At 34.8% G+C, this 13,899-nt stretch overlaps 1 protein-coding gene across 10 annotated transcripts; it reads left to right on the forward strand.

The window, feature by feature from the left end:
• Positions 1 to 712: 712 nt before the first annotated feature.
• LOC137824150 (Sec14p-like phosphatidylinositol transfer family protein) lies at positions 713 to 11,132 on the forward strand. 10 transcript variants are annotated; one of them, XM_068629620.2, is made up of 16 exons: positions 713 to 1,167; positions 1,870 to 1,914; positions 2,036 to 2,330; positions 2,851 to 2,950; positions 3,200 to 3,466; positions 3,555 to 3,632; positions 4,114 to 4,215; positions 4,287 to 4,336; positions 4,431 to 4,530; positions 4,612 to 4,701; positions 4,811 to 4,903; positions 8,828 to 8,912; positions 9,396 to 9,781; positions 9,876 to 9,950; positions 10,571 to 10,747; positions 10,843 to 11,132. In XM_068629620.2, the coding sequence occupies exons 2-15, from the start codon at positions 1,908 to 1,910 to the stop codon at positions 10,619 to 10,621; spliced, it is 1,779 nt and encodes a 592-aa protein (XP_068485721.1). In that variant the 5' UTR covers positions 713 to 1,167; positions 1,870 to 1,907; the 3' UTR covers positions 10,622 to 10,747; positions 10,843 to 11,132. The 10 variants fall into 10 exon arrangements, with proteins under 10 accessions (XP_068485721.1, XP_090149913.1, XP_068485720.1 ...); XM_090293787.1 differs by having other exon boundaries at positions 729 to 1,167; positions 1,842 to 1,914; positions 8,788 to 8,912; XM_068629619.2 differs by having other exon boundaries at positions 729 to 1,167; positions 1,842 to 1,914.
• The last annotated feature ends 2,767 nt before the right edge of the window (positions 11,133 to 13,899 follow it).

The raw sequence follows: 13,899 nt of genomic DNA on the forward strand, positions 1-13,899 counted from the left end.
TTACTTTCTATCATTAAAAAAAAATATAATAAATAGTTTTGATGAAAAATTAAAATATTATTATTGTATAATTATACTAATTAATAAAAATTAAAATATTTTAACTATATTTTATACATAGTTTATTATAATTTGATTTTTGTATTTTAATAAAGATTACAAATTATTATATAATTATAACAATTTAAAAATCTAATGAAAATATTGAATTTTATAAATACTTTTACAAATAAATTTTATACCTTCAATAGAAATTTTAATAATATATTTTATTATTTTTGATAATTACTTTTTTAATTGTATTATTTTTCTTATAAACAAAAAAAAAGTGTTTTTGAATGAGGACATTGTTTTATGTAAAAAAGAAAAGAACGAGTGCATTCCAAAAGATAAAAATAGTTATATATTAAATGTGTTGAGTGACTTTTTTTTTTAATTTCTTTGTTTTATTCTTTTTTTTCTCAACCAAATATATGGAAATGATTCTCAAACAAGTTGAAAAGTCTAGAATCACTTAAAAACAATGCTAGCAAGACACTTTTTTCTAAACAGGCATTCTCTCATTTGTTAAACAATATTGAAATTTACACATTTTGATTTTTCCAAGTTCTCATAAACCAGACTCTGTCCCAATTTTATGATTTTTAATGAATAATAAAAAAATATATCCACAAAAGTTATGGCATATGGAGTGCGTTAGAAAAGCACGTTTGCGCTGGGAGTGCAAAGGACAAAAAGCTTTTCACTTCTTTATTTTTGTATTCTAGAACCAGTAGCACCCGATCGCACCCCACCCCGCCTCCGTTAACTAACGGCTCTGTTTTGGAGTCCCCGCTTCCAGAATTCCACCAACAAACAAACCAAACAGCCGTCGTTAGCGCGTAGTAGCAGAACAGAAGCGGCCGTTGCACGCCACTGCTAACGCTTTTGATAACGACGTGCCTCTCTCTTTGTTTCCTCGTTTGTTCCAACGTTTCTCTCTCTCTTTCTCTCTCTGCGTGTCTCTGTCTGCGGCTTTCGTACGGATTTCGGTACAACGAGAAAGAGGGGGGCGCCATTTTTCGATCTTGCAAAGAGAAAGCGATATTCGCGTCTCTCATTTTTACCTATATTACTAGTGTTGTTGTTATTTATCGTCGTGTCTGAAGCGACGCCGTTTCGAATCGGGTACGTGTCTGGAGTGCAATGTGGTTCTTTTCTACCTTAGGATCGGAAATCCGCGCCCGTGGATTGATCTGTGATTTTCGGTTCTGACTTTTTTTTACGATATTTTTGATCCGGCTGGTTGTGGAATTTCGGCGTGTTTTTTTATTGGTTTTGATCTGTTTACATTCGATTCTCTCGAAATTGTGTTTGTTGTTGTGAAATATAGGTCATTTTCTTTCTTGGTTGGGTGGGGTGTAATGCTGTTTTTCTCTAGCTTATTGATTGATCTATGGTTTTGGGCATGTTTGTTCGTTTGTGGAACTGATTCTGCTGAACGATCGCGTTGTTTTGTGAATTTCTTCCAGTGTTAGCCTTTACTGTCGGAAAGTTCTAGATTCTGTAGAGTTTGTTTTAATGTCGTTCTCTGTTCTACTTCCTGCTTTTTTCTTGACGGAGGGGTTATCTGGGTAATGGCGTAATCCAATTTCAGTCTTGTGTGGAAGCGGGTTTAGTTCGTTGATTGATCTGGGTTCTTGAATTAGTTTTTTTTTTTTCTGTATGGATTTTGTTCCCTAATTATCCCAGATGAATAAATTTATTATTTTGTGGTTTTTATACACGAATTCTTGATCAATTTTGTAATGTCTTAGCTGATGAGTGCTCCTGATCCTGGTTTGCATCTGTTGTTATTAAAGGTGGTTCTTGTTTTTTCCCCTGGTGCAGAGGCAATATAAGTACAAATTATTTGTGTCTTGAATAGAATGCCAGGTACATAGCCCTAGTCCGTTATGGCACTGAGATGTTGATTTTTGTGAACATATCTTAGTTATTCTGGTTGTTTTTGGACTGTAGTTTTGAGTCTAACTATTGATGTCCATGGATTTTGTAGAAGTATTGGCTCAAGAAGATGAGAGGTGTAGAAGTTTTGAGCCTGAAACTTCCGAGGATGAGTGGCGGAAGTCTCGAGCTAGATCTCTTAGAAGAAAAGCAATGACTGCTTCAACAAGACTCACTTATAGTCTCAGGAAGCGTAATACACGTGTTGCAGATAGTGAGTTTGCTTCAATTTTCATAGAAGATGTCCGTGATGCTAATGAGGAAAAAGCTGTGAATTCATTTCGTCAGGTGCTACTTACAAGGGATCTGCTTCCAGATTCCCATGATGATTATCATACAATGCTGAGGTAAATGAATGTGTCTAACAAGTTTCTTTTCTATTGAGTATGCTATTTCTCTTTTGACTGCTTTGTTTTATTGCTTTAGACTGCGAAATAAACGCATATTATTGTCTATTTTGTTCATAACCTGTTGAATGTTGATTCATTTGCCATAGAGGTGCAGTTTCTAATTTAACTTATTGGGGAATATTAGTTGTGCAAAGATGCAACCAGAAGCATCTTATCTGGAGTGACATTTTGTAGCTTCTTCCTCAATAATTGACATGATGCTTTCTTTGAAGTGTTCTTCCACTTTTAAAGATAGATCCAGATGTTTGAGTTGTTAATATTCATTGCAGAGAAGGCAAGGCATTAGTTAAAGGATCATTTATCCTAATTGCATTCTTTCATGTTTGGAACCTTTTTTTTTTCTGGAGAAAATTAAGATATCTTGTTTAAGTTCTTTGCTATACAAGTTTTTGTATTAAAGAAATATCTTTTGAGGTCCAATGCACTAAAAAAGGCAGCTGATGTTTTCATGCTGCAGGTTTCTGAAGGCCAGAAAGTTTGACACTGATAAAACAGTCCAGATGTGGGATGCTATGCTCCATTGGAGGAAGGAGTATGGAGTAGATTCTATTTTAAAGGTAAACTTTGATAGTTGGTTGTTTTCCTTTTACTTATTAAAGAATTCATTGTGTACTTATTGGGACCCAATTATTGAAGGATATCAACTTAGTTTTCATTAACAACCATCCATAGCTTGTAAATCTAGTGAAGAGAAATCCTGTGCATATCCCTTTTGGAAGATTTTCCCAATATGATTTCCTTGATCTCAAGAATTACTTCAATCTTCCCATTACTGAATGAACAGTATTGTGATGAATAATATGTAGGACTTCGTATATAAGGAGTATGAAGAGGTTCAGTGTTATTATCCTCATGGTTACCATGGTGTGGACAAAGAGGGCCGGCCGGTTTATATTGAAAGACTTGGCCAAGTTGAACCCAGCAAGTTGATGAGTGTCACGACAGTAGATCGATTTTTAAAGTATCATGTTCAGGGTTTTGAGAAAATGTTTAAAGAGAAATTCCCAGCATGTTCTATTGCAGCAAAGAGGCATATAGATAAAACAACAACTATACTTGATGTGCAAGGCCTGGTAAATTCTATGTTTACAGCAACATATCTGATTAACCAAAATAGCATTATGCTGATGTCAAAAATTTAATACATGGTATATTTTACAGAATTGGGTGAGCTTTGGCAAAGTTGCACATGATCTTGTTATGCGCATGCAAAAAATTGATGGTGATAACTACCCTGAGGTAATTAAATATTGTAGAAACTTAAATTTAACAAATAATAGTTTATTGGCTTCCTTTTATTTTATTTTTTGCATTAAAACATGAACGGGACAAAGAAACAAAGAAAAAAACTGATTTGGAGGGAAATAATGCAAAAACACCCATAGGCACATGGATCTAATTAGTTATGTTTCACCTTCCTCTGTCTTGAATAGCTTGCCCATTTTTCCTCTCCATTTACATGCATATATGTTCACATGGGTGCATGCTTGTGCATGAGCTCAAGCACATAGATTTCACAATGGAACCCGAATTAGGGATACAGACTGCAATTGTGCTTATTGAACCCACAATGCCCATCCCTAACCTACTTCCTACTAATACAATAATAATACATAAATCATACTATATGCTCTGTAACCCTCACTGCAAAAAATAAATTGCTGTTAGTAATTTGGCTATACAGTCATTTTTCACTTCTGAATTTGGTCCTTTTTTGCAGACATTAAACCAGATGTTCATTGTTAATGCTGGTAGTGGGTTCAAGCTACTATGGAATACAGCAAAAGGTTTTCTTGATCCAAGGACCACGGCCAAAATACATGTATATATCTATTTTTCTTTGTATGTTTTTCTCTTTAGATAGATACAAACATTAGTATTTTGATTCTACAGGTTTTAGGCAACAAGTTTCAGAGCAGATTGTTAGAGGTTATAGACTCAAGGTTTGTATTTAAGTTTGTACTGTTCCAGTTAATTGTTTCTATGTCTAATAATGCATATAATGTGAAGCATTCCCTTGCTGTCTTCTATCAACAGCCAACTTCCAGATTTCCTTGGTGGCAGTTGTTCGTGCCCAAATGATGGAGGGTGTATTAGATCTAATAGAGGGCCTTGGAATGATCCTGACATTTGGAAAGTACGACATTATTAGGATTTCCACATTTGTATGAAATCACATGTAAGAATTATTGCCCAATAATACTTTTTCTATATTCAGATATTGCATTCTAGAGAAGCAATGAAGTTGACAAAGTTTGGAAGTTCGTCTATTGCTAATGAGGTAGATGTGAAGTCATATGCCCGCAAGGTAACACAAATTTAGTTCCAATACAGTATATTATGGTACAATTCACAAGTTTTTTTCATATTCATTTGCATGCTGTAAAGCTTTTTTACACATGATTGTTTCTTCATAGGTTACAAGCTCTGAAATATCTGAAACTGTATCAGCATCAGCAGCAAGATTGAGTCCCTCAGCTTTAGTACAATCTGTTCCTTCTGGTGATAAAGTGAGTTGACTTTATATCTTTTTTTTTTTTTTTATCTTCATATTTTTTATGTTTGAGTTTCAAATCTTTAGGATTTTTTCTTATCTCCCAAACAAGAATCTTTACTGATTACTCATTTTATAAATACCATTTTTGAAAGTATTTTGCTCATCATATGATTTACGCTGTGACTTAGAGTTGACGATAATTTGGAATCTTAAGTTTGCTACTATCTAATCCTGTTGATTGGAGCCATAGACTAATCCAATATGAATATTTTCTTACACTACTTAAGAGTATCTGATATCTTTACTTAATGTGTGCTAGTTGTTTACATTTTGAGGTAAACTGCAAGTATATATCATCTTTGCAAAGACTAGAGCAAATAGGTTCGTAGTCAATACTAGTTTCTTTAGTATCAACTGTTATCTTTTTATAAATGTGCCTTGCTTGGATCACTTTTTGTAGGCGGAAATTATGGGTTAGAGACTATTTATTACTTTTAGTGTAAAACAAAGCACTTATAATTAACCAAAGGCATCAATAATTATATTTTCCAACTGTTTGGCATACAACGGAGATTATGATTCTCTTGTTATCTCTGATAAGTTTATGAACGTCATTTAATTTTACCAATTTTTCTATATTTTATTTGTTTGCATACAACTTAATTTTCATGCATACATAATTATATATATGCATACATAATTATATATATGTGTATATATATATATATATATATATATATATATCATCATCATATATTTCAACTGCTATGCAACTTTGGCTATTTGCCATGATGCTATCCGCAATATGACATGACAGATTTTTCGATTTCTGCTATTTTTGTGACGCAATTGATGACACACTATGAAGTAAACTCCCAGTAGAAATCTGGTTGATGCTAGCTCAGTTTTCTCGAAAAACTATTTTAAAATTTGAAAAATGAAAAATTCGATGTACATCAAAATGTTGTCTTTGTGGTTTTCTATAGATCTCTTAATTGCTTGTTGGAAATGCACTACACTAGTTTTAAATGCAAAGGTCATTTTGATTCAAGTTAGTGGTCCTTTATTGTTATATGATAGTAGGTCATCTGTAAGTTACACTGTAAATCCTCATTGAGGTTAACAACATGTCGTAAGTGTAAAATATGATAAACCTCCTCTCTCTAAATTTACATTTACAACAAAGTAAATAAAAAAATCTAGAATCTAGTCACAGGTATTTAATCCCAAAATTAGAAAGAACTGCAGTGTATACCTACCTGCATCTATTCATTCACCTTGATCTAAAATTTTACTAGTGTCAATTTCTTACCCTGATTGTATGGCCAAGGATTGCAGTGGTAACTCCTAGCTTATATTAGTGAAACCAATGAAGAGAACTGATTCAAAACAGAAGGAATTCTACTACTATAGCTGTACTCTGTATTTACATGTTTATCTACATGTACATGTATACACCTTGTGTCAGCTTTTGATCACAACAAGAAGAATTCCATCTTGGTGCTAGCAAAATTATGGTTGAGGATGTCAAAACTGTAGTATATGAAGGTATTGGATTTAGGAAAAACTCGAAATGAATACAAAAAATAGAGAACAAATTAGAGAACTTGATTCCCCTCTCTTAGGTTCTCATATTTATAATGACATTTGAAGTTCAAATACAATGAAATGAATGAGAGGAAAGAGAAAAGAACTTGGTTGTATGGCCAAGGAATGAAGTGGTAACTCCAAGCTTATATTAGTGAAACCAATGAAGACAACTGATCCAAAACAGAAGGAATTCTACTACTATAGCTGTAGTCTGTATTTACCTGTTATCTGCGTGTTCATGTATATTTATATGTATACACCTTGGGTTAACTTTTGATCATAACAAGAAGAATTCCATCTTGGTGCTACCAAAATTATTGTTGAGGATGTCAAAACTGTAGTATATGCATATTTCTTTAGACAACAACTTTTTCAAAATAAAATGACAATCGATTTTTACGTGTTTAGTCCTCTCATGGAACACTAGATTAGAAGCAATGTGGAGAGAAGCTTGGTTATCACAATACATCTTCATTTGTTGAACCTCACAGGAATCTAGTTTTTGAAGGGACTGTTTTACTCATACAAGCTCACAAGTCAGAGAAGCCATTGTCCTATAGCTTGCTTTAGTGGACAACTACATTTTGTTTCTTATTTTTCTTAGAGATAAAATTTCCTCTAGTGAATACACAATATCCTATAGTAGAGCGTCTAACCATGGGAGAACCTGCCCAATCAGCTTCACAAGATCCAAAGATTTGGGTATTCCCTTTACTTTCATAAAATAGACAATGTCTTGGAACCTTTTTGAGTTACCTTAGAATAAGGAAGACAACATTCCAATAATCAGTACAAGGATTCTGCATTAACTGACTTACAACACCAATTGCAAAAAAAAATTTGGTCTATTAATGGTAAGATTAATAAGTTTTCCAACTAGTCTTCTATATCTTTCAGGATTAGAGAAAAATTCTCCCTATTCTACCATTAATTTCTGATTTGGATCTAGAAGAAAATCCACTTGTATACAATCAATTGTACATGTCCCTTTTAGGATGTCTAGAGCATATTTCTTTTGATTACAACACCTTCCTTTGATTGGGCTACTTCAATACCTAAAATTATTTTTGACTTCCAAGATCCTTGGTTTGAAAATGATTGCATAGGTGTTCCTTTAATTGAGATATTATAGTAGCATCATTTCCTGTAATGACTATATCATCAAGATACACTATTAAATACACACATTTTTCTAGGGAATGTATGACAATAGAAAACAGAATGATCTGACTCACTGCTTCAGTCCAAAGGTTTGAACAATGCGGTTAAACTTTCCTAACCAAGCCCATTGAAATTGCTTGAGCCTACACAAAGAGCAATGCAATTTACAAACCAGACTAAACTCCCTTGAGCAGCAAACCCAAGAGGTTGCTCCATGTAGACATCTTCTTCAAGATTGCCATGCAAAAAAATTCTTAATATCCCACGCGATCCTCCGGGATTGCACTTTTCTGGTGATCGCAGATCGGAGGCAAGGACATAAATCGTAAATCGTACGATCTTACGATGAAAATCGCGATTTTGATTACCTTGCCAATGACTACCATGGTAAGGAAAAGTCTGGCAGTAATAATTTGGCCACTCGAAAGAAATTATCAATGTAGTCAAACCCATTCTGAGGCAATCAATTCACCATTAAGTCTAACTTTAATGGAATAGACCTAACTACAACCAATTGTCTTCTTTCTAGATGGCAGATGAACTAACTCTCATGCAACATTATATTCAAGGGTTTGCATTTCACCAATCATGGCTTGTCGCCATCCAGGATGATCAAGCGTCTCTTTTACATTTTTAGGAATGATAATAGAAGATAAAGAGGAAACAAAAGAACAATAGGAAGGAGACAAACAATGATAGCTTAAAAACTTGTAAATAGGATGAGGATTGCATGTAGAACGAGTACCTTTGTGAATGACAATAGGCCAACTAGAATCCTCATTATCAGGAGCTGTAATGGTCAAGGACTTGATGAAGAGGACTTATTATGTGGTATTGGACTAGTCATTTGAGTCTGGGTGATGGCCAAGATGAACTAGGCTGATGAGAGGAATCAGTGCTTGCTTACTTACAGGTTTAGCTTTCAAGCTTGCTCTGGAAACGTTGAAACAACTTTATTTTGATTAGTTTCACCATGAAGCTTTAAGGTAAAGAAAACTTACAAGAACTAAGTTGGTGACCAATCACTTCCATAAACCCATATATCTCTTATAAATGCTCTCTAGAATATATCTTTTTGGAACTTTTCTGTTTCTCCTTTTGTGTGAATATAGTCTTTATCTTTAATTTTTTTTGTCTAAACTTTAGGTTATCTGCAACTCATATATGATATGGAACCGTATTTCAGAAAACAATGAGAGACTGTGCACCTGGTGAAAACCTACTCGAGCCAGTTAATGCTGCCGGAGAAGTTGGGGATGTTGATTCAACAAGTACGTGATTCCTTATGTCTTTCTAATTAGGGGGTTTCATCCTTTTTCTGGATAAATGTTAGAGGATGAACTTTTGTTATGGCTTATAAATGGTGATAATAGAACTTGCTACATAACCTGTGAACAATCTTTGTTTAGATGCTCCACTTGAGCTGAGGAAAGGAGATATGTTAATTTGTTAGGAAAATGAATTCACTTGGTCCACTCTTAACCAAGTTACATCACACAATCAAAAGGCCAGGATGTTATTGTAGTTCCTACGGCAGTCTGTTTTAAAACAGGATGGATATTTATTGGTTTGTTTTTCTCAGTGCCAGATTCTTTGCTTGAATTTTTAGTATATATGTGTAGTTAAATATTATTTGTCGAAAGGTTTATCTCACAGCTTTATTACTAGTTTGAGCACACTTAATTTTGTTTCCTTTTCTAGTAAGGAGAATTTCTTATCTTTATACTAATTGTAAAAAATGATGCATCTGATAGGTGATTCAAGCAACAATTATCTCAGAAGACTACCACAGAAACCACTACTTCCCTATATTACAAGTATTTTGGCTCAAATAACAGTGAAACTGTTAACTTGTATTTATGTAATACTTGCGGCATTGGGGAGATTGTTTTCGGTTCACTCTGTAGACAACCAACCAAGAAACCATGGGAGAACCCAAACAGCACAATCCAATTGCCAGGAACTTTTAATTAGTCCGGCAATGAAAGAGCCACTTTGGCAGAGGTTGCAGAATTTAGAGGCGGTGGTTACTGAGATGGCCAATAAACCTAAAACAATTCCTCCTGAAAAAGAGGATATTCTTCAAGAATCATTAAGTCGTATAAAATGTATAGAATATGACTTGCAAAAAACAAAGAAGGTAGTGCCAGTCTCCTACCCATTATACCTATCACAGAAAGTCATTTTTCTGAGAATTTACATTTGTGTTGATTGAGTTTGCTGCTTCATGACAGGCCCTGCTAGCAACTGCTTCAAAGCAAGTTGAACTTGCTGAATCATTGGAAAACTTAAAGGAGGGTAGATTTGATGTAAGTTGCTATTGGCCCTCGCGTTCAATTTGGTAATTTAGCATAGAAATTTAATGGACTGTCTTATAATGATGCTTTGATCTGAGTACATACCTTTCAGCTCATCTGATGCAGAGTTTAATTTGGAAGATTTTCTCATATATACATTTCTAATGAGTGAGTCATATAAACTAGTGTAATCAAGGTTGTTCTTTAGAGTCGCACTCACGATAACTCCCTTTAATATCCTATCGTCCTTATAGCAATTACGTAAGTTGTTAAATCAAATAATTGGGCCTTCAAAGTATATCGGACAAGTAAAATGTTATTTTAATAGGAAACTATTACCAGGTAATTGCGACTGCACGTATCCAAAAGTAAGGCTACATTATCCACCGCCATCATATGCTCTGGATTTTACTTTGAGCTGAGGTCCTTCCTCAATTTGAGCTGTGCACACTCTGCGTTACAGTTCAATATATTACTCAATCGGAGTTGTTGTGTACATCCTTTGTATTGTTTTAATGAATTATTCTCTAGAGAAAGTGTTGATGGGTTTTGGTGATAATTTTTTTCCTGCTATTACTTGAGTTTAATGCTTGTATACAGTATATATACATATAACTTTTTCCTTATTACAGGGGTCAAACTCATGTTGGCCAAAAAATAGAAGTTATGGCCCAGGAAGATGAGTATCCCTTTTTCCAGCATCTGTTTGCAGGGGTTGCTAGTCCATTGTTTTTATACTCTACAGCTGAATTTCTACCAGATCTACATTTCCATTGGCTTATGTAAAACAACTGCTCTCATTCTCATAGGTGACTTTCCTTGTATTTATGTTATAAACACAATATTATAGTCTCAGTTTCCCTGACAGAAACAGTGGTATCTTGTGATATTCATTTCTTTTCAGGTTTGAGGAATGGGCCATGGGGAGATAGCCCAATGATGTATAGAAGGCATGAAGAAATTTTTATGAGGATTCTGGACTCGAATTATTCCTTTCTAATGTATAACTGAGTGTGTTGTTAACCACATTTATTTTCATATTGGCTTTTCTGTACAGAGGACATAGATACAAAAATGTGCTATTCAATTTCGGATGTATTTTAGTACCAATTGCATATATACAGAAGAAACATTTTCTGTAATACGTTGTAACAAATAGCAAGAGGCTTAACAGTAAATTTTGGATTTTTACTAGAGGCTGTGCTTTCCCCTGATATCCGTAGTTTTGGATGATTTTCATTACTCTGGTTTTCGGAGAATCTGGTAGAATCAATTGAATAGTCAACAGTCGAGTGCTTTACTATATATATTAGAAATAAATAAATGAAAATCTGTAAATCTTTTAATGATCAAACTACTGAAATTGATTCAATAGAACATTTGGAAATGTACCAGGTTCTTAGTTTGGTTATCCTTAGTGTGTTAGTTATTTAAGAGCTCTTAATTCGCCTATGCCGGTCTTTAATTACTTGAAATATTTAATTATTTGCGTTAAATAATTAATACATCTTGTTTTCTCAAATGACACTTACACATACTATATTATTTTTCATCATTACTATATTTCTTTTCATCAATACAGTAGTAACTTCTATTTTTCTCCATCATTGCAATAACTTTTGTTAAGGGAATGCATGTGTAATGTAAAAAAAATGTGTATATGTAATGTTTTTAAAAACAAATGGATAGTTTGTGTAACATTTAAAAATTGGGATGTGGGTGTTTTTTTCAAAAAGCCTGAAGAGATGTTACTCTAATTTACTGGAGTAAATAACAATGTGTGATGTTATATTTCTTTGAAGGAGATCTCTTTATTTCCAAGATAATTCATTTAGGTTATCTTTTTCATTTATTTCCAAAAAATATGTTGATGAAAATAAATATTTTCTTAGTAGGTTATTGAAATATATTCTTGACTATTTTTATTCTTAGAAAATTTCATACACTTTTACTTTTAAGGACTGAAAATTTCATACACTTTTACTTTTAAGGACTTTTATTTGTATGAAAAGGAGTGAGTATATCAGAGTGAAGATATTTCAAATACACAAGAATAAATAATTGAATTATGTATTTATTTATTTTTTAAAATTTTGTCATAAAATTTAGTCTGAAAGATGTTGAGACACATTTTAATGTTGGATAGATGCACTTTCAAGCAAGTTCGTCAAATGCAAAACAAACACATTGTCTAAAATACTGTTCAACGTTTCGTTTTTGGAAATCTCTCCTTAGATTAGTTGCAAATTTATATCATGCAATGAAAAAGAATAAGGGTTGAGAAAGATCAACAAAATGTATTTTTATACTAATTTGTTTGAAAATCTAGACTACATTTCTTGATCAACATGGTCAAGGCTCCACTAATATAGACTAACGATACAAAGTACAAGGTAAATGCTATTTACATTCAACCACTTTTTGTCTAAATTATAACTGTACTTGCCTGGTTCGAGATCGGGCACGACCGTTGGCTCAGGATGAGTATCCAAGTTCGTAACCAACCCTTTATTCGTTATAAAGGGCAATCAAGAAGAAAACAACCTAATCAACATGCCTTAAAGGAGGAATGACTATTTAAAGAATAAATAGCAGCTACATAACATATCCACAAAGGTCACCATCTAATCAACCTATAAATATTCACTCTCCAGGAAGTACAGATTCATTCTATCTCATACTCTTAAACTCATATACTAAAAAACATATTATCTTTGTCCTCCTACTGACTTAAGCATCATAGATTTTTTTTAGGTGGACCTCCCCCTATCATCGGAGACCAATTGAAGGCTCGTCCCCCGAGGAACATGCAATCCTCGCCAAGTTACACTCCCAAACATTTGGTGCCCACTGTGGGGCCTTGGCAAAACCTCTCTTGGGACCACCAAAACAATTGACACATCCTACAGAAATCCCTAACAGGACAACACAAATCAATAGCTGGAATCCTTCCTTCGGAGAAACAAGGAGAACCTACAAAAAATCATGAGTGATGCCCTAGGCCAGATGTAGGAAAAAATGGAGCAAGATCTGGCATCCCTAAAGGAGAAACACAAGTTGGATCTGGAGCAACAAAGGTTGGATTTGTTGGCATCGCATGATCATACGGCTCGTAGAGATGACAACCCTACTCAAGGAAACCCCTTGTCCTCAGACCGCACTGCGAAATCCCGTAGAGCCCCCTTTAGGAATTCCGCTCAGGGGAGATGAACAACCCAGACTCCCACCGAACGATCATCATGGAGGAAGACCCCGACAATTACCACTCAAGACTCATTAGGGCAGGGAAGTTGGGGGTATGAACATCAACCCTTTAAGGCACTCCCTAGCCCGTTGGTCAACCAAGCGATGAAGGCGAACCTAAGAGGTTTCCATCCCTTCACCAAGGAGGTGATGAAGGCTCAACTACCCCAAAGATGGAGTTGGCCCAACTTGGAGAAATATTCGGGAACATCGCACCCTGAAGCTCATGTCAAGACTTACATGATGCAGGCTCAGTTGTTCTCATAAAACATGGACGTTCATTTTCGTTTGTTCCCCATCACTCTGATTGAGTGGCTTTGGAGTGGTATTACTCTTTACCTCGGAACTCGGTGAATTCCTTCGACACCTTTTGTGGATGGTTCCTACCCCAGTTCACCTATTGTAAACTCGTACCGACCACCTTGGCGTCCTTGCACAATGTCGTGCAAGGAAAAGGTGAAGGACTGAGGTCATTCATGGCCCGCTTTGCCCGAGCCTCTTTAAACATACCTAATCTTCACTCTGCAGTGTTAATGCACGCTTTATTGGTAGGCTTACGCTCGAGTAAAGTCCTGGAAACCCTATAAGTTGAACCACTGAAAGACATGGATCAATTAAGGGTCAGGGCGACAAGGTACAAGAGCATCGAAGAAAATTTCGATGCTCGGAGAAAGTTGGTGAAGGCACCAACCAAGACGACCTTCGCAGGTCACAAAAG

This window comes from Phaseolus vulgaris, chromosome 8 (assembly GCF_051622355.1).
Source record: "Phaseolus vulgaris cultivar YP4 chromosome 8, ASM5162235v1, whole genome shotgun sequence".
Lineage (NCBI taxonomy): Eukaryota > Viridiplantae > Streptophyta > Magnoliopsida > Fabales > Fabaceae > Phaseolus > Phaseolus vulgaris.